Raw genomic sequence first — 21,819 nt, forward strand, 5'->3', positions numbered from 1 at the left:
AGCCCGACTCCATCAACACACAGGAGTCCTCTTCCGGAACCTGCCTTCCTCCTGCTTCTCCACAGCATCTTTATTATTCCCTTAAGGTTTTTCAAGGAACAAATGAAATGTCATGTTTCAACTTTTTTTTTCTGCTTCACCTGCGCGACACCCAACGTCTTACCCTGGAGATGCAGGGTGAAAGGGAGAAAACAACTGTGCGCGTTAGGATGGTTTCCACCAATTCGCTCTGGCCCCTCACGGGTCCCTATATCCCCGCCACTGTAGCCTTTTTAAGGGGCTCGGTTCACGTGCGCTCTCACCCGGCACGATGAAACTGTCAAGCACTCTGCGCTGTGGAGCCAGCAAGCTCTGGGGTCATGATCTGCATCTCCGAGGAGGCTGTTAGGCAGTGGCCAAGAGGCACAAGGTGAGGCGTGTGGTCTGGCCGGCACCAGCTATGTCTATCCTAGAAAATGGCCTTTTAGGGTCAACTTCTAGGTTGCTCTGTGAACAGTCTTCCTTCCTACTCCAAACCTGAAAGAGCCTGATGGCAGCGATGTCCTGATTGCAGCTGAGAAACAGAAGGGGCCCCCAGGTCCTGGGACTTTGTAGCGAGGATAGAAAGGGTCACCCAGTAAGGTGGGACAGCACTACGGGGGGGGGGGGGCTTTTTCTTCTCACCTTTAATGGAAGCAACTCAGAGGCTCTATGCCAAAGGGTCAGAACACAGCCCTGAGCCCTATTTCCAGCAGGACCACCCAACGGAATCCAACTCTCGTCAAGACGCTGAGGCTTCCCAAATCTTGAAATTTTCAGTTGTGAAGATAATAACACACAAACGTAGGCACGTGTACATATGTTACAACATGTGTCCTATGTTACAATGTATCTACCAATTTCATAACTTTGATAGCCAAAGATCACTAAGCGGAAGATATTTTAAGAAAGAATTATGCCCAATAAGATCATTTCTAACATATATATTTTTTCACATATATGTGCATATATATGCATAGGTACGTGTAAAGACACACACACACACACACAGCCCTTATGTCTACTGACCACAGCCAAGTGAAGAGCACTATTTTGCTCTTTTAACTTATGAGAGGACCAGCGGATTTTATTTTTGGCAGATACACGTGGTACAACTCTCCTGCAATAGGAGGAACCCAGGAAAAAATGAAGACATAATTTATGGGGAAGGACATAAAATACCACCTTAAAGTTGAGTGAGCCCAAGTCCAGCCATGAACTTTCTTTATAAGAAAGCATGGAAGGTAGGCATTGCAGTGTAAAAATCACAGAAGTTTAGTTTAGATCCTAGTAGGAAAGCTGAAGAACGAAGTCACTCTCCCATGGTACTCAAAACACAAAAATCATGTTTGAGCTGTCCAAAAGCTATGTCAAAATGTCAAATTAATTGCATTCTGAGGAGTGAGTCCCCACCATCATCCGTGCCACTGGGGGGTCTTCAGGCCTTACTGGAGCTTATAAATGCTGGACAAAGCAGCTGATGGGTTGGGGGAACTGGATGTCCACAGTCATAAGTCACAGGCATAAGCTCTCTTAAAAAAAAAAAGACTTAAAATCAAAATATCCAGGGGCGCCTGGGTGGCTCAGTAGGTTAAAGCCTCTGCCTTCGGCTCAGGTCATGATCCCGGGGTCCTGGAATCGAGCCCCGCATCGGGCTCTCTGCTCAGCAGGGATCCTGCTTCCTCCTCTCTCTCTCTCTGCCTGCCTCTCTGCCTGCTTGTGATCTCTGTCTGTCAAATTAAAATAAATAAATAAATAAATCTTAAAAAAAAATAATCAAAATATCTCATAACCCCACTTTTAAGGTGATGTTACTATTAAAGGAATCTCGTGACCCGGTCATGTATCTGTAGGACCGACTCTTACCATCCTATGGACCAAAAGGGAGCACAGACCATTGAAACTGAGACCTCAGAATAGACTTATTTAAAATCCGATCTTAAGTTAAAGGGCATAGGGGTCTCGTAGAGAAGTTTGGAATAATAAACCAAAATGATGTTTTAGTCTAAATACAGTCTAAACCTAATTTACATAAATCTTCAGAAGGGGGAAAAATGGGTCTAATAATTTGCTGGCAAGTTGGCTCTGAGGCATTCATTCAAATGGAGTAATTAAAATTTAACCAAAAATGGAATTTGTACTCATCTGTCATTTTGAGAGCCGTAGGATTACATATTTATTAGCATTCCGTTTTAAAGTATCAGCTGATGTTGAAGTATCACTCTCAGTATCTGAACATAATACACAATCTGCAGTTCATGAAACAGACCGCTTGTAAAACTCCGGGTGCAGCTCTGGGAACATGTAAACCTCAGATATTCTCACCAGGCAATGCGACCACGTAACCGGAATTGTCATTCTATAAAACCAGGTGGAGTAATCACTTTCCGCCGTGATTTAGGCCAAATGGGAAGGGTGAAACCGTTCAAAAATCTCCCTGTTTCCCCCTTTCTTTTTAAAGTCCTGTTTAGGAGGAGGTGAAAGCTCACAGTAAATGAAAAAGAAATCCCCAGGAGGAGAAGGAGGTTTCTATCCCTTCGCATCTAGATTCAGAGCATGAGAGGACTGGATGGCACAATTAAACAGTGATAATGCTAAAGGGGAATAATTATTTTACAATTACCTGAGAGCATCGCATTTACGGCGCTAATTAGTTTTTGTTTCCCACAAAGGTTTTTCCAGGGATGTGCAGCTCCATGTCTCTTAGCTTTAGCAAAAACAGCTCTCTCTTAAGGAAAAATAAAAATACATTTTCTGCACTGCTACCCAAGTGGCACACCGGTGATGCTGGCCTGTCTTATTCCCGGTCCCTCCCTGATAGTGGAAACAGACATGGGGGGCATGGGAACTTATTGTTGCTAATGAACTGGAAACCAGGAGTACTTTGCAGACCCTCCCTTCCGTCGTGCAGAACATGTATTGCAGGGTCAAACAGCTGACCCTCTGTGGTGCCCTAATCTGCAAACAAAAAGCAAAAATCTGAGCCTTTCCTGAAAAACAAAAACAAAAACACAATCCTCCAGAGTAAATACTTTCCAATTGGAAATAAAGACTTCTCAAGTTTGGGTCAAGTCCAGCACCGGAAATGCGACGCATCGGTGGCTTATGAATTTAGCTCCTTGAAACATGTTGAAAATGTCAGGTTTCCCGGGGAATGCCAATCAGAGAAAGGATGCTTACAGATACTGTTTCACAGTTGCGAGGTGGATTTGAGAATGTGCTGCAATGACATCAGTGACCCTGCAGAAGTCTGCACACAGGCCTCAAAAATGAGCACAACCCTGCATTTCGGCAGGTCAGCCAGAGATCACATCCTGTGCTGGTACAGGACACTCAAGTTTATCAGAAGATTTGCATGTCAACATGGTACCTGTCCTTAACGGGAATCTGCATTTCATTTGTAAGCCACAAAACCACAAGGAAGGGGTGAGGAGAAATGCAAAGTTTGCAAGTTTATGTAAAAAAAAAAAGGGGGGGTGGAGTAGATTTCAGTCTTTTATCAGAGGCCAAGTACACTGTTGCTACAGCTGTTGGAGCGGGGAGGGGAGAGGCGCTCTGAGGTGGAGAACATTCTAAATGATCCCATGAAATCTTAATTACTAGGTTCCTATCTGAAAAATCTCATCTCCTTTTTTATCTTGTCTTGCAAGGTTCCTGTGGCCCCTAGTTCACAGCATCTCATCAAGAGATGCCAGAGTAATTTCAATCCAGCAAATGACAATTAAACAGCAATACTTAACAATTAGCATAATACCTCTAACCCAGATCAAAGATAACATTAGTGTTCCAGACTGCCAATACGGCCTGAGTTTCTGGCTTCAGGAAGCAGCTGATGCTAACATATGTATTCCTTACTGAGAAATACAACCTGAAAGTATACTTTTAAATTTTTCCTTAAAAACCCATATATATATAACTCTTCTTTTGGAGTCTTCTGTCTTTAATTCCTCACACAATCATCCAGGAATCAGGTGATAAGTCTCAGTTATCACTGTATTTTATTTTTGGCGTTTTCCAAATATACATCAAATGTCATCTGGGAGTGAAAAAAGGAGACCCTCACGCTTTTGACCTTCACCTTGCTGGTACCTTCTAAACCAGAGAGTATTTTTAATTAAAATATATTCCCTTTAATTAACATATGGAATAAGAGTGTGAGTTTGAATTAAATAAGGAAGTCAATCCTGACAAGCGCTATGTATTTCCTCTAATGGTCAACCATCTCATGTGGCACAATTTTGGTTTCCTGATAAAAATCGATGTCGAATATTTAATTCACAGTTCTCTCCTCCCTCCCCAGCAATGTGCGAACTGGCTTTTATATAACACACGCACAAGCCAACCATAGCTTTGCTGTTTACTGCCTCTGAGGCATGGGGCAAGCACAGAACCTCCTTAAACGTGACCTGTAAAATGGGTATAATATGCCCCCTGCAGATCTATCGTCAAGGTTAGAGACAGATAAATCAAGTGCTTTGGCGCGCAGTACGTGTTCAATTAAAGACTCATGTTATTGTCATTTAAGGAGGTAAAGGGAGAAAGCAGTAATTGCCCTGCCTCCCAGAACTGGCCACATTGCCCCCCAAAAATGTTCTTAATCTATAAAACAAGGAGGTCTGACCAGATGCAGATGGTCTCTAAAGCCCCTTTCAACCTGAACAATGAAAGATCCTTAGAACCACCTTTCAGTTTAACTGAACACTGACGGACATTTTCCCAGTTATCTTAACTTGGGAGGACTTCATAAACAAAAATGCTAAATTCACCTAGTTGACGGATTTACACTCAGGCTAACTCTTTCCCATTTCCAACAAGGTTACCGACTGAAGGTGAGAAAAAAAAAAACAAAAACACTTCATGTTATTTTTTGCTAGCTTCTTGGTGTCTTATGCTAACATCACAGATGACGATAATTTTAAAGCTGCATTTGTAGATTTTTTCCACGGGCAATTTCTCATTTCCAAGACATTATTCTTTGATTTTTCTGTTTAAAAATTCAAAAACATCTAAAACCCCCAAATATCTACGTGATCATTAAAGAGGTTAAACAAAGGAAACCCTCATCTCTACCCCTGTTCCAAAATGCCCCAGTTTAAAATAACGTTTTTGAGCTCAGTTCCTATTTTGATTTTCATTATGCTTTGCTGCAAACGATATTCTACAGCCACACAAAGACAAAACGGTAGTAGTTAAGATTATTTAAAAGGTCTATTTCCATTTACAGTTTCGACCCTGAATGCTTAAAAAAAACCAAGACTTTGAAGCATCGGTCCTAACAATTCAGACCCACTGCAGAGCCTTACACTGGATGGCTCATGGGGCCATCAAGCATAATAATTCATCTGAAAAACTATTTGTTCATCTGCCTTGAGGACTCAAACATATTACATCTTGCAAACTTATGTAATATATTCTTGTGGGAGAACGCCATTGAAAATATGTCCTACTGCTTTAGAAAAATCAACACCAGACAAGCCCCTATGCTTATTTAAGTTCCTTTTAGGAACAGGCCAACATCGAGCCGACTGCAATTTAGTCCAAATGACAATATACCATATGTGACAACCAGTCCCCAAAACAATAAAGCCGCACAGCTATCTTCTCAACCGCATGCATATGGCGATCAGATACACTGCTAGATTGGTTTCAAACATTTTCAGCTTGTCATATGCCCTCCCACACACCTCTGTTCCCCAAAGACAGTCTCCAATGTGAGTTAATTACAAACTATTTTGGAAAACATGCTACAGTGCTCTCGGGACTAAGACAACAGAATAGTTATCTCAGAAACAAATATTTACAAAACGTCTATTTTTCCTTTTTAAAACAAAGTTCGATTAAGCGATAGTTGACAGCATTGAAAACAATGGGAGTTTAGTTCCAAAAGATACCGGCTGGAAACAACAAGCATGTAGAAGAGAAGTAGGGTAGAAGTTATGTTAAGGTCTGCACAGGAGACTCCGTGACTGAGATACAAAAGCTCTATTCAGAGCAGTTTGAAAAAGCCACATTCATCCACCAAACGAAAAGCACAAATTACACTTTCATAATTCATAATTTAACTGACAAGCGTCAGCATCTTTGGGAGATCATTAACATATTAAATTCACAGAGCATTCATTAGATATAATCACCTAAGTAGCAGGTGACCATAAGTTCACAATCAAGCCAATTCTTTTCCCCCAGACTCCTCTAGAGAGCAGAAAATATAAAACTTTCAATAGCAAATGTACAAATATAACACATCTATACAGACTACATATATCTATCTATATCTATCTATCTATATTCAGGGGGACAGGACCGAGATCTTGCAAAACAAGTATCATGGGAATCTTAGTAATCAAGATAAATTTCCCAGAGAAAACTGCCAAAAGGAAATTCAATATTTTAATTTACGTTATCTGATTATCTTAGTTGGGACAATGAACCTGATCGTGTGTGCAAGTCCACATTCTTCATATCGACTGGAAAGGCAATTGCACTGAACAGATTCTATGCTAGCCTTCCCCCACTTTTTTTTTTTTTTTTTTTTGTAATCCCAGGGGCTCAAATAATTGGGCACTGCGGAGTTTCTCAAAAATCTCTCAAACTCATAACATTTAACATGCTAGAAAATGAATCTAGCACCAAAGGGGAAAGTTAGTTGCCAGAGAAATGGATCATAAAGCTCTGAATGGCCTACGGATTGCAAAGGGTATATATAGTAAGCTGTCGGAGAGAATATGGATGTGAAATCGAAGGGCGTGTAGAAGAGGAAACATTTTGTATGTACTCTTCCCAAAGGAGAACAGTCCCTTTTTGCACTAGATCATCGGCAGCCCAGACTCAAAGCAGATGTCTTGCCTGGTAAGAGAGAATTTTACACATTCCCAGTCTAAAATGGACACAGACCTTTCCGACCCGCTCTGGCAATCCTGCAGGTTTCTTTTTCATGACACGACTGAATACCAGTGGACGCTATGGACCCCATAGCGCCTGAGCTGGTAAGACAAACTTTCCAGTCAAGACTAACGAGCCAGATAAAAATTAGATCCACTTTCCTCCGAAATCCCAGCTCTTTACTTCTCCCAGTAAACTCTCCACCCCAGTTTGACCACACGCAAAACCACCGGAATCACATTAATTATTAAATTACAGACCGCATATCAGACAAACCACCATGATTACGTAAAAATTACCTCTAATTTCTGCAACAGAGTACACCGGGCTATTTTAATGCTTTATAATTATCCATCGCCTCCCCCCCCCTCCCTTTTTTCCCCTCTTCTCTCCTACCACCAGAAAGGAGTCTTCGCAAATCGAAGTCAGAGGAGCGGGTCATTTGGTGAGAAGGGATCTTTAAATGGGCCACGAGAGCCTTATCAGCCCCTCATTTCAGATGACACGAGCGTGCACGCGCACACCCCGCCCCGCTCGCCGCGCCCCGCCGGCCGGACCCCCGGACCCCGCGTCGGGCTCGCCGCTCCTCACCTGGTCCCCCGCTCGTCGCTCCCCCGCTCGCCGGTCCCCGCCTGGAGCCCGCGCCCAGCCTGCCGCCCCTCGCCCCGACCCGGTCCCCGCTCCCCCCACCCAGACCCTGGTCCCCGCGCCCCGCTCGCCGGTTCCCCCACCCCGACCCCGGTCCCCGCGCGGCTCGGCGCCGCACGTCCGGACACTCTCGCCCCGCGCCGCCTCCGAAGCCCAGGGGAGGCGGCCGGCCCCGAGCCGCCGCCCGCTCTCGCCCTCCCCGGGACTCCGGGAGGAGACCCGGCGGCGGCCGCCCGGCCGAGGGCGCGGGGGGAGAGCGGCCACGCGAGCCCCGGGGGTGGGGGGCTCACACTCACATTCTGTCGGGAACTAGCAGGCGGCCCTCGACCATCATGTCCGGGAGGAAATCCAGCTTGAAGGCAGAAGTCATGTTCTCGGCGCGCGCGCTGCGCTGCGCTCGGGCGGCGGGGGGCGGCTGTGCGCGCGTCCGAGCGGCCGCGGGCGGCGCGAGACGGGTAGGGACAGGTGCGCGCGGCCTCCCGGCGGCGGCCGCCCGAGCCGGCACTTGTCACATCCTCTCCCCTCCCGCTCTCCGCCAATCCCCTCCGAAAGCCAGCGCCCCGGCGACGGTCTGCGGAGCGCCAGGTGCGGAGAGCGGAGGCGGAGCTCCGCGCCCGCCGCGCCGCCGCTTAACCCCTGCGGGCCCGCCCGCCCGGCCCCCGGAGGGAGGGACCCGCCCGAGGCCGGCGGCTGGGGAAGCTGAGCTCACCAGCTTTAAAAATAGCCCGACTTTCCGAGGGCCCCCAGCCTGCAGCAAGGCAAACTAGTTCAGCACGCTGGCTCGGGCCAGTTGCGCTCAATTCCCTGATTCCACGGCGCCTGGCACGAGGCCCGAACAACCGCTCTAGTAGATTTAGTGCCACGGTATTGCCAGAGCCCGGTTCCCATGCCCGGCCAAACCCAGCTCTCAAGCCCGAGGGACACGGAACCCCCAGGAGTGTTTGCTGAAACGCTTTTCTGGGTGATCTGCTGGCCAGGGTATGAACTAACAATAACAAGTGATACAGCATTCGTGGCTAGCCCAAGTAAATATCAGATAAATGGCCCAAGTGACATTTATGCACTTAGCCCAATGCTTTAAGGACAAAGAGGACTCAATCTCCACACAATTCCATCGCCTTTGTATCCTCTCCACAACGAAGACAAAGACGAAGTTGGGAGAATGTGAATGACCGTAATCACGTTTTCTTTTAAGAAGAAATCAAATCTGTCATTTTCTAGGATTTCATAAAACTACCAAAAACCAACGGTGACTTTATTGAAAGGCTGTGAGATCTATAACGTAGTGGACGTGAAACTTAAGCACCCATTTTAAGATTTGCAATTACTTACTAACAGGGCTTGAGAATGGCCAAAATCTCACAAATGAAGAGAAGCAGGGAGTTTAATTTTCCCAAGTGATTTGCAAAATTCTCTAAAGGTAAGTAAATGGTGGCATTCTCACTCACTCTTGTCGTTGTTTGGTTATTAGGATGAAACCAAAGATCTCACAATGTCACAAGTACCTAAAACTTCTCATAGCTCGTGTGCAAAGCAGCATCATTAATTGCTTACCAGAAGTTTCCAGTTTGCTTCTTTCTGGTAATCACTTTCATTTTTCACACCTGGCGATGTAGTCTCGGTAACCAGGGGGTTAAACAATTAAGTCACGTGTGTAGTCAGATCTATCAGGTGTGAGGTGTTATCAAACACAATAACATGGAGAAAAGATCTACTCTCACCAACTTCTTGGGGGATGAGAAAACTGACCATCTTTGGAGATGATGAAGGAAAAGAAGTATTTATACACCAATTTTAAACCCAGGCTTGATGGACTGAGCTTTAAGAAGTAACAGGCCTGGAGTATTCAATTAAGTCCATACATACTTAATGGACTCGATTTCCTTCTTCAGCTGAACCATATATCTCTTTTTGACCGAGATAGTTCTAATTCCAAGGCCAATGTAGGGCTAGGACTAACCTTCATTTGAAAATACTGCCTTTCTGAGGAACAAGGTCTCGGTTCCTATACGGAATTGAAAAAACAGATACAATGGAATGGAGCTATTTTATATCCAAGGATCTTATCAACAGCCCTGAAATGGGATGAGGCTCTCGGCTCTCGGCGGGGCCCTCTTGTGGACTTGACCTGGTTGGGGACACCACTGTGTGCTGCCATCACTGGGGACCAGATTGTTGGGAACAATAAAGGATCCAAGGCACCCAAACTTTTCCTGATAGCACTAATTTCGATTTATTCTCTAGCTCTGCTACTACAGGCTGCCTTTGAAATTATAAGAATTTTGTTGGTCTTTCAATAATCTTAATAAAGTAATTAACTGGATAAATGAGACCAACCTTGTCAGTTCTTGGTTTTCATATATTATTTATATAAATCCCAAATGTATATAATGAGCCGACCGTATAACAAATTTATTTTAAGAATGAACAGAACTGGCCTCCAGAACAGAAGCAAAACACAAGCACATTAATCAAAGGGAGAAATATTTCCGGAAAGCTACATATCTACATTCTATAAGGTAGAAGCAGCTTCATTAACATGTACACTTCTGAAATATTTATTTTCTCTTTAATTGCATGTGAATTCTTTGGGAGAAGCTGTAGGGAAGCCTTCTTACTGACTTAAGCCTTCTCAGCAGTTTGTTAAATTCTAGCCTCAAATCCCTTGAGGCAATAGTGGCTTCCAAGCAGCTTTTAATCATACTATGAGGAGGGTGAAGTAGTGTGTAAGTAGGTCATAGAGACAGAATTACAAGTGCATAGGTTATTGCCTTATTTAACAACTACAGCGTACCCGAGTTTTCAAAGCACATTTGCTTTTGGCATTTAAAGTTAGAAGCAAAACCAGGGTCAGATACAAAAAGAAAACTCACTCTTACATTGGATACCGTGACGATGCGGACCAAAGAACGCTTATGGACGGCAGCTGAGTTTAAATAGTTTGGCTGCCCAATACATGAATACTACAGTGATCATACAGGTACCTGATGTAGGTGCCAAAGAGAAACAAAACACACACACACACACACACACACATGCACACACCCATAGGGTGTTGTTTCCATGATCATAGCTCATGCACAATAGCCCTTTTAAAAAAAATACCGATTTCAAAAGCTCTTGAGTCTAAAAACGAAAACAAAACAAAAACACCCAGGGGCGCCTGGGTGGCTCAGCGGGTTAAAGCCTCTGCCTTCAGCTCAGGTCATGATCCCAGGGTCCTGGGATCGAGTCCCGCATCGGGCTCTCTGCTTGGCGGGGAGCCTGCTTCCTCCTCTCTCTCTCTCTGCCTACTTGTAATCTCTATCTGTCAAATAAATAAATCTTTAAAAAAAAAAAAAAACACCCAGCCAAATATCACCTGATGAAAGGCATAAATTTCTCGTTTCACTGCTTTGGCAGAAGGAAAAATCAAAATCTAAAAACAACTCAATGGGGCCCCTTTTTTAATTTTCATGCAGTAATGAGCCATCAGGTATCATGTTTTGGCAGTCGTTTTTTTGGCAGACAGCTCCACTGGGCCGCTGTTGAACACTCGGGTTCAATGGAGCTATTTTATATCCAAGGATCTTATCAACAGCCCTGAAATGGGATGAGGCTCTCGGCGGGGCCCTCTTGTGGACTTGACCTGGTTGGGGACACCACTGTGTGCTGCAATCACTGGGGACCAGTCTGTTGGGAACAATGAAGGTTCCTCCTAGTTTTCATTTCACTGTAGAAAAACCTTAACCTCTTCCCTAGGCCCATCCCCCTACCTTCCCTAATTGTCTTTTTTTTTTTTTTAATCAACTTGCTATTCATTTCCCAAACAAAAGGCAATTCAAGAATTGGAAGCACTTCAAGGGAAAGTTTCTGAATGACCTCATTTTATATGAGGCCTTCCAAGGGAATCGGGGGAACTATGCTGTTTCAGCAAGCCTTGCCCCCCCTCAGGCCTCATCTCAAACTGAGTTTTCTCCAATGGTCATTGTTGGAGCACTGAATTATCACTGGCATTTAAAAAAAAAAAAAACCACAAAACTCTCAATAGCAACAGCGTGCTAATAAAATGTATTTGTGCACAGAGTACACACTGCGACAACCAGAAGAATCCTATCCCTGTCACCCCACTCCATCAAGGAACCAGAATATAGTCCCTTGATTAGAGAGCTTTCAACATTTTTGCACAAAGTTTACAACCATAACTTAGAGATGGGTGCTTGAGACATGGTGATTGGTGTTTATAAGCAAACAATTATTTTTCCCCTACAGACCACCTTGGCTCTTTTATGACAAGTTTCCATTTTTTAATTGTTCCCATACACGACGTCACACACTGCAATCTCTTTAAAAGCACGAGACTCTCGGCTACGCTATCCAAGTTGTGTCAGTCCTGCTCCGTTTACTCAAAAAGCCTCGTTCACAAAAGGGTCTGTCCCCCACCCCCTCCACTTCCGGTTCGCCATTACAAACTGGAATCCAAAACATCTTTCCCCTATCACATTTTCAAACTCGAATGTTATTAACATAGCTGTTTTAGCTATAAAAAAAAAAAAAAAAAAAAGGCCTAATGTGCTCAGAGCCATTTGGAGCAAGAAATACAGGCCCTATGAGGGGATTTCCCGTCATTTCTAGCCAATAAATTTGAAATCCACATGAATTTTAAGTACCTGAGAGAGTATCTGACTTCGTGGCCATGTGTTTGTTCTTGGCTTACTCCAGTTTCATTCGCAACTTGCAAACATAAACAATGGTGTTTTTCATGTGCTTAAAAAAACCCAAACAGATCCTTAAGTGATACATTTAAATATATTTTTTCTTGTCCCATAAAGGTATCCCTTAAAAATGCCCTTATCACTAATTATAAATTTAAAACGATCACTTTATTATTCATTAACACCCCCCCCCCCAGCCCCTATTTTCAATCGAAAGCTTCTGGAATGGTGAGTTTGTCACATCCCTAAAAGGACTTAAATAAAATTAAATGCCAATAAAGATGAAGTAGTTATTAAAGTCTTATTTTACATTTTTACGGGAATTTTAAGTAGTCACTCTCCCTCGAGAACAGCTGCTACTGGCTTTTTGCAATCTTGTGTTTTTCTGAATCTGTTTTTAATAAAGCAAAAATACATAATGGCGAATTCTGAAGAGGTCCTCAAAATGAAGATGGTTCTCTGTATACATACCTTCGTGCTCCGAAATGAGACGTCCCTCTAGAGTTTCCAGAAGCTTCCATTCCAAGGGGATGAAAGGCTAACACCGTGGGTCTGTCAGACCCAGAGCCCAGCCAGCTCATCACTTCCCTCTCCACCCTGGTCTTCCCCTTGCCTTTCTCCATGACACCGCTGCTGCCTTCTTTTTGTTCCCCCTCTTAGCTCTCTCTCAGATGGCAGCCAGGCAATGCCAGAAGCTTGACCCTACAGCTGCATGTCTGAGGAGGCAGGAGACTATCAAAGTAAAGGGAGTTGTGGTTGGTTGCTTATCTGCAAGTTTGCCTCGCCTTGACCAGAGCTGGTTTCTGAACTGGGAACAGCTGTCTTGGAGTGAGCCAGGGGATTCCTTTCCAGACATTACCAGAGGGCGGGAGGGGGAGGTGGCAAGTCTGTGTGTCCCATGAAGTGAGGACACAGGACATGAACATGGAGAAGAGTGAAGAAACAGTGGGCAGAGGCAAAAGGTCTAGTGCAGTGCTCTGCACACGAAGGCACTCAGTGAAAACCTCTGGAGGAATGTTCCATTGGCTTCTGGAAGATCTCGAGATGGGTCGGACTATACCAGGTACCCTTATCTGGTGCCAGGCTGGCGGCAGGAACAAAATTTATGCCCATCGGAATGAGGCGTTTAATTCTCTGGCAATGTGCCCTCCAACATCCCCCTCCCAGCCCCCACAAAAGATTGTCCCCGATTGGCCACAAGTTCTCATCTTACTGTCACATGTTGTTCCATGAAAAAAGGAGAAATTTCTGCTTGATGAAATGCAACAGCTGAGCCCAACAGCTGGGCGGGTACAGCAGTGGGGCAGATATGAGGTCCACAGAGAGAGAGAGAGCAGCAACAGGTGGTGGGGGGGGGGCAGGGATAAGGAAATGAGATTTTGAAACCTTGGGGCGGGGCTGTCTGAGGCAGATCTTGGCAAGAGTCCAAACCTCAGTTGGAGAGGCAGCCCCAGAGGTATGACAGCCCCACGTGCCCAAATCTCTCTTTTTTTCCTAAACAAATACATCTGGAAGAAGAATGAAGATGAAGAGGGCAAAATTTGGGGTTTCCGTAAAACAAAACACAAGAATCCACTTTGCCCACAATGATGACTAGTCGCCGTCACAGAGCCTTGGTTACCAGGACCAGAACCCACCTGATAGGGTGTGTGCAGGTCACCCTCTTGAAGGCAAATGCTACTTTCTAACTGAGTGAAAAAGGTGAGAAGATTTAAGAACCAACCCTGTTTGATTCTGCATCTGATTCTGTCAAAGGGTTGATGATGGACAAGGGGAAAGCGTCATTTGATGTACTGATTCATCAGCGAGACCTCTGTCATGCGCACGGCCATCGTTTCCTCGTAGGGACAAATGGCTGAAAAATCAAAGTCCACCATGATCCCCAAATCAAAGGTGCAATGTGCTAACCTAATTATTACTACAGCAATTACATAACAAAGCTATTAAAATGACATGTAGGTTGAAAATACATTAAGGTTTTGAGTACAGGAAATTTATTTTTTCCCTATAATATGGTTCAAATCTCTAGCCATTTTTAGCTTATGATAGAAGTTTTTGAAAACCCCAGATGACTCTTTCTTTAAACTTGCTTTTGATTCTAATTCCCCTAAAGTCCATTAGGGGCAAATATTTTTTTTTTCTTCTGCTTAAAAGAACTACCCTAAGTCTTCGTGAACAGGTGGCTTAGCCATCTTCCCAAGCTAAGTGGAACGTGTCCTATCCTATCTTACCTCCACTGCTGAGTGTAAAGCTTTATGTTACCCCATAGTTCAGTCTCAAGACGCTTTGGAGGCTAATAGGTACATTTGTCCTCTTTCGTGGGAATATGGCAAGGTTAGGGAGCAGGAGAGGTGTGAAAGTCTTTGGGTCTGGGGAAGAAAGGAGAGGGAGTTAAGGATCTTGTTTTGCTTTGTTTTAATAACAGGACAGTTATCCTCCTCACTCCTTCTTACTGCACGGGCCAGTTCAACCCCCAGTCTTCTGCCTCACACCCTGATGCCTTTCTCCTCACTCTGCTTCCTCCATTTGATGACTGTTGTGAGCTTCTAGATGTCTGGAACTATGTCTCAGATTGACTTCAATATACATTTGTGCCTTGATTGGTTATGATCGCGATAGGACAGGTTTTGGCCCCTCGGACGGACCAAAAGTTACATTTCAACTTCATAATGTTTTAAAATTCTCTTTTTTTCTGCCAACACCTATTCCCACTGTAGAGCTGAAGGCCCGAGGGAAGCGAGGCGAAGCATGCTTTAATTCAAAAACCTCATGAACTAGAAGGCAGATGAGTGAGGACAGAAGGGGAGTCATTAGAAGCCAGAAGCAAACACCACTGCGAGTTTTCCTTTCGTGTTCATTATTTTTTTCTTACGGTGCCACTTCCTCGGTGGCAAAACCCTGAGGCACGTGCAAGTCAAAGGCCGTGGTGCAAATGCATCACGAGAGGAACAGATGACTTCAAAGTGTCAGATACCCAACAGTTATGCTTTCAATTGAGCAGGGAAGGAGTCTGGCTGAGTCCTGAGTTCAAATCCCTCCCTTACAGGCTATGGGCCTGCAGATCTATTACTCTACCTTTCTCTGTCTCAGTTTTTCATCTTTAAAATGATGGAAATATGTCTACCTGTCACTCTCAGATGTTTGTGAGGATTAACTTATATAAAATTTTTTTAAAACCACCAAATGTGGTGCCAGGCATAGACTGTTAATAAATTTGGTTTTATTCCTTACTTCTGATCATAATCTCCCCCATAGCACCCAATCCCACCAACCCAATCTTTGTTTCAACCTGGAACTGGCAGGTATAAAGGAAAAGAGAAAGCCAGTTCTAATCTTATTGTTCTGACAGTATTAAAGTTTCACTGACGCCTTCCACGTTGAGGGCCAACAGCCTAAACCAGAGGGAAGGGGAAGGTTGTGCTTTACAGGGAGCGGACTCTGAGCATCCTGGGGCTTGGGGTGAGGTCTCTATCCCTTTCCATTGGGTCAGTTTCCAAAGAGAGGGTCCAAATGAATCCTAATTGCTGGAACTCACCATGCCTCTTACCACGGACTCTGGGAGTTTTCATTTCCAGAGATGTTTCCTGAATCACATCTGAATGAATGGGTAAGCCAGTTCACAGAGTCCAAAAGCGATTTTTTTTTGTAATAACCCATTGCAGCTGCAACCTTTCTCAAGACAGGGATTAAAAAAGCCAGGTGTCGTAGGTGTATCATTGTTACAACTTTCAACCTCAAGCCCTCCTAAGTTTGTCAAGCTGAATGATTTTCTGGGGGAGATCCTAGTTTTTATTGTTCTTGGAGGGCATGCTGGCAAGTTGTGCCTTACAAACTCCAGTGATTCACCCCGATCCCAAGCAGCCAGTCATGGGTGGATACTTGGAATGGGCTGAGGGAACAGCCCAAGCCGCCCTGGTAATACATGTCATTCCTGGCTGGTGTCATCTCCTCCCCACAGACGCCATTTCCTGTTAACCGTGATGGTCTTGACATACAAGAAAATGCGCTGAGATCAGTCACCGCCAGAGAAAAAAAGCATCAGAGCCGTGAAACATACCTGTGCATGATAATCCCTAATGACATTGCATGAAGCAGAAGGTTGCGTGTGGGAACAAAGGGTACCTCATCCCAAATTAGGGTTAACAAGCACTTTTCAGAGTTGAGTGGAGGCTCACACGTGTGCACACACACACACACGTGCACACACACACACTCTTACGTGTACGCCTAGCTTCCGTGTCACTCCCATACCTGTAGATGATACCACGTGACTGGAAAGGTGCTGCGGCCCCTGGACACCTCATTTCAGTTCTTAACGAGCAACACATTAAAGCCTCACGTATGCTTTCCTTCCTCTGACACCCTCTCCCCAATGTCAGTTAAGAAAATGCCACGAGGGGCGCCTGGGTGGCTCAGTGGGTTAAAGCCTCTGCCTTCGGCTCAGGTCATGATCCCAGGGCCCTGGGATCGGGCCCCGCGTCGGGCTCTCTGCTCTGCAGGGAGCATGCTTCCTCCTCTCTCTCTGCCTGCTTCTCTGCCTAGTTGTGATTTCTCTCTGTCAAATAAATAAAATATTTAAAAAAAAAAAAAAAAAAAAGAAAATGCCACGAACTTCAGTCCTCTCCAAACCACTGCTTTGGTCTTACCCACAGAACAAAAGTCACTGTGAGTTCAGAAAAACTCCCAAAGCCAATAACCATCGGAGAAGCAACAGTTTTAGGGAGGGGGTAAACCCGCCCCTCTCCACCAACGCCCCCAGGAATTACCAAAGTCTGGAAAGAAATGCAATGACGGCTGATGAACACGAACCAAGGCATTACTGTGCCACGGAATGGACCATACTTTCTCCTGCTGGAAAAGGTTCAGAGAAATGCCACGAGGCTGGGAACCGGCCGATGAATGAACTGCGTCTTGTTAATGACTTTACAGACCTCTCCATTCGAGAAATGAAGTTGGGCATTTCTTATTTCCCCACTGCCACAGTTACACCAGCTCATGGGATGGTTTTCGCCTATAAATTCTGGCCCCTTAAGCCCAGAACCACCATCTCCACACAACCCTCCTCCTTCTGCATTTTACCTGTCCTGGGCGTTTCCAGGGCGGAGCGCAATGAACTTTCCATCAGTCCCATTTTCACCTAATTAACCCCCCTGATGACAATAATTGGTATTGAATCATTCTGGGAATGACTTCCTAGGTATTCAAGCACAATCTGCGCTTGCCATCAAGTTCAAGATAAGAATATTAATCAAATGCTCTTTGTTTTTCAGCCCCAAAGGGGTATTTTTGCAACAGTGCACACTCCTATTTTAAAAAAGAAAAAAAAATGTGAGGTTTCATCTGAACCAATAAAAGAGTATTAATACGCGGAGCTTACAGATCTCGGTCTGTGTTCGGCCGAACACAGCTGCGTGAGTCTTCCCAAGGCTCGTGTGTGAAGGGACTCTGGGCACAATCGTTACTCTCTTGAAAGAAGCCATTTTCCCGGTTTGAATCTTTCGCTATTCCTTTTCTGCAAGTCGAGGCTTAGAATTAAAATTTACTTTGACATTTGTTTAGGTCACTATGGGGGGGGGATCATCCCACGTGGAGGCTAATGGCCGGATACAGATTACATATCTTCTTACTGCTGTGCAATTAGATGCAGACAAGTTTGCCAACTTCAGGCCTCTTACCGTCCCCGTGAGGCTAAAGGAAAAGACACCCGCAAGCTGGACACAGGAATGGGGGTCCCCAAATTCCGAAAGCTGGTGATCGATCAAACCACAGGAGAAGCAAAGTGAGAAAGGATCTCCCTTGTTCTTGGATCTAATTATGACCACCCAGGGATTAAAGTGAATGGATCACAGGTAAATAATTGTAATAGAGTCAAAAAATTCAACATGGAGGCTTCCAAGTTATTTCCTTATTTCAGTGTGCTACTGACAAGCAGCTAGGGAGCACAGAGGACTACTTTTCTCCCAAACCACAAAAAAATTGCTTTGCAGCCTTTGTTTGGAATAAAAATTTCCCATGAAAGCAGAATCGAGGGGTGCTGGTAACGTTGGGCTTCAGATATAAAGCTTTGCCAATTACCTTTTATGAGCTCATCCTAAAAGCAATTATTGGAATGAGCAGTCCAGATCCCATTGGAAGTAAGAGAACATATGAAGTATGCATTTAAAATCCACTCTATTCACAATGGATAACTTTTGAAATATTATTCTACTACAAATACCTTTTGGGTCCGCCCAGGCTCTGAATATAATGGCAATAGAAAATTTACACTTGCAAATGCAATTTATTTAGCCTGGAACATTAATTTTAGTAGTTCTGAATTAGATATTTCATAACATTTCAACTTAAGTTAAAAATATTAAAGTGCATGTCCAAACTCTAAAAAATAGTTCATGTTCCCTAACTGTGCTTTTTATGTGGAATGCCTTTTGCTCCTTATTTACTGAGAGCATCCCTAATTTGAACCACAGTACAATTCAAGAGGAAATATCTGTAACTAAATATTAAAAAAAAAAATTTTTTTTGCCCTTTAAGGTGATTCCATTTTGTGTTTAAAAATTAGGTCCTTACTCTTCCTTTGTAAACTTACGAATATTTTTCAATGTTTTGCTGTGGCAGGAACAACCAATGAAGCCAGACACTCAAGTGCCAGATAAGAGAAATTCTTTAAAGAAACCAACCTTAGTAAGATGATTTTCATGTAAATCAAGGGCCACTGAGCATTTCTAGGACAGTTCTTTTACATTAAGCATGAGAGTAAGAATGGTTTCAATATTCGAGAAGTTTGAAACAGATTTTCCCCATTTCCTCTTTTTGAACTGTTTTCACCTTAGAAACCAGTGCTTCTTTTATAAAAAGCAAGATTTCTGAAGACATGAGAAATGTTTGCTGTGCATAAAAATGCATTTGGTGAGCACATAACCATATATCAACAATCAATTTGTTCCACAGAGACCTTGAACTTAATAACTTAAATAGGTTATGGGACAATAGTTTATGACCAATATTCTAAGGGCAAAAGTTCTCACGTGTCCTTGAATTTCCAAACCATCTATCTACCTGGATGTCCAAAGAGGAAGAAGAGGCTAGAAATGACAATTTACTTAAATATCAGAAATATGCCCCTTAACTACTCTTTCCTGCGATGTTCCGGGAGTCCACCAAACAGGCAAATTTAAAATCCTCCAGCATTAAACACTGTAGAGGCATGTCTGATAACAAGGTATTTGCCAGAATGATAATGGTATTACAAGCAGTCTCAATCAATACATTGCTTTCTGTAGTTAACAGAGAGGTAAGCAATAAATCTCTAACTTAATCCAACCAACATCGCTGCAAAATGCAAAAAGCTCTATGAATGGTAGATATTAATTTTTTTTAAAAGCACAAAACCACAAACAAGCCGCTCTAAAAGCTCTTCATTCTGTAGAGTCTATACAAACAAGATTAAAGCAGATAAAAAGGGTGTTGAGAAAGAAAAAAAAAAAAAAAAAGCCCCAGACATGCATTAAGCTAGTTTGACAGCTCCATTGTTCAACCGGTCCCATTGTCAGACCCAAAGATGTATTCAGTGCTACAATGTCTGCTAGCAAATAAACAAAAGACTACATTTTTCAAAGCAGGATGCCAATTCCATCATAATTCTTTCTCTGCTTCCCAAAAGGTCAGTGGTGGCTCATTCTTGGTATGTGATCGAACCCTAACACAGAAGCAGGAGACAAATATTTGCTTGCAATACATAGGGACCCAGGACGCCATGCATGAACAGAGGTCTTTAAACAGGTACACATTTTGGCAAACAGGATAAACTGATCCAAACCTGGTAACAGAGAAGGACTATTTAGGGAGGCTAAGTCCAGATTAGAGCGGTATTGGGAACGCAAGTCTAATATGGAGTCTCCTTAGCTCCTTTTTCGGTGATTATTCCATGCAGAGTGCATGATAATGAGAGGCTTAGACATTGCAAAGGAAAAGACAAACCAAGAGCCAGATTCAGAGCCTTTAAAATTATCCGCTGGCCACTCACAAATAGCAGGGAACAAATTCATGATATGCTTTCAAAAGGCAACGCGTGCAAATATAACTCGCACTGGGCAGTCCTTTCCCTTTCTCTCGCTGGCTCCCTTTCTCCCAGTCCTTGGTCTCGATTTCGTTTCTCTCTCTCTCTCTAGATTCTTTTCCCCCCCCCAAGATAAGGAAGCTACTTGATGCCGAGTGTGATTATTGTCTCAGCCGGCTCTAGAAACTAGAAAAGCACACATTAAAAACAAAGGACCCAACAACATACCTTAAAAGCAGCTCCTCATTTCTCATAGTAACAGCGGATTTGGGACAGCGCATGCTTTCTACACTGATACACTGATAGTCTCAACAAAAGCTGGTTCAGAAGTACGCTCAAACATCAATGCCACAGTAGCTGTTCACTAATGCGCGCTTTCTCCCTCTCCCTCTCTCTCTCTCTCTTTCCCCACTCTCCTCTCTAGTCAAATTCTGAATGGTGGAGCAAAGGGGCTCCTGTAGATTCACTAAGTAGAAATAATCCTCTCTGACAAGTTATGTTGTCTAGGCATATTTTTACATGAATACACTGTGCTGCCTATAGGGGTCTTGTTTGCATTCACCCAAGCCTGCCTGGTGTTCGTTCTCCTACTTACCAGCCTCAAAAATGGGAAAGAAAAAGAAGTAACTCGTTTACCTTTTTCTTACACATATCCTAGCCAAGCCAATACCACATTTTCTCCCGGCTAGCAACTGCGATCCGCAAGCATCACAGATGACTACCGGAGGATTTGGATAGGTCAGTGTGCTAAAAAGGATTTTTGCTTCGCTTTTCTGGGACACTGAATTCACAGTTGGGTTCATCTGTTCCTTGCCTCTTGTCCTCAGGAAGAGTGACAAGGTCAAGACCCTGAGCCCCACCCTGGGTCAGGGATGCAGAGGACAAAGATTGGGGGACTGGGAAATATTTTAACTCTGTGTGCTCCAGAGCTCTCGCAGATCAGAGTTCACCTGAAGCAGGGCGTTTAAAGGAGGCAGGCGATGCCATGCCGAGATTGTTTGGTCATACTCAAGTCCTCGTTGACACAGAGCCTCCTCCTCAAAAGGCCAATTAAATGGTCTTTCTCAAAGTAAGAAAAATCCGCTTCCCTGCTTCATTATACCCACTGGGCTTAGCAGATACAGTCGGCCAGGGAAATACCCATTATACTTCTGTTTATTGGAATTAGAAGAATTCCATGCAGATTAGCCAAGCAAAACAGCACGCTAAACACAGAGAGAAAAGACGAGATGCTGTGATCAGAGTGGTCAGTTGTCCGAAAGTGCAAAGCAGGACATCAGTGCTCTATGCTCGCAGGGGCCAAGATTGTTCTCAGTTGGGTGGCATGGAGCAGGGACAGCCTGGAACATGGCTGGATCACCGAACGCTGGATTCTTCACTCCCAGGCTCAAAGCAGGTCCCTGTCCTGCATTTGCACAAGCAGCACCTGAGTAATCATCTGGAGTTACAACGCCCGTGGGAATAATAGTGGGATGGGGAAAATAATGGTGCGCTCTGTCTCTCTCCTATTTGAGGATCTGG

General features: G+C 44.1%; 1 protein-coding gene across 12 annotated transcripts in view; it reads right to left on the minus strand.

Moving 5' to 3' along the window:
• The window catches only part of CELF2 (CUGBP Elav-like family member 2), an 829,878-nt gene that overhangs the window by 294,255 nt on the left and 513,804 nt on the right, over positions 1-21,819 (minus strand). For 3 of the 12 annotated variants that reach the window (XM_046013173.1, XM_046013172.1, XM_046013174.1), the window contains exon 1: positions 20,527-20,572. The exons of 2 other annotated variants lie outside the window; for them this stretch is intronic. In XM_046013173.1, coding sequence (XP_045869129.1) covers positions 20,527-20,552 — 26 coding nt within the window. In that variant the 5' untranslated portion in view covers positions 20,553-20,572. Of the gene's footprint in view, positions 1-7,844; positions 8,086-20,526; positions 20,606-21,819 lie in introns of those variants that run through there. 7 more of the 12 variants (XM_046013175.1, XM_046013171.1, XM_046013178.1 and 4 more) reach the window with 5 other exon arrangements.

This window comes from Meles meles, chromosome 7 (assembly GCF_922984935.1).
Source record: "Meles meles chromosome 7, mMelMel3.1 paternal haplotype, whole genome shotgun sequence".
In the NCBI taxonomy this organism is placed as follows: Eukaryota; Metazoa; Chordata; class Mammalia; order Carnivora; family Mustelidae; genus Meles; species Meles meles.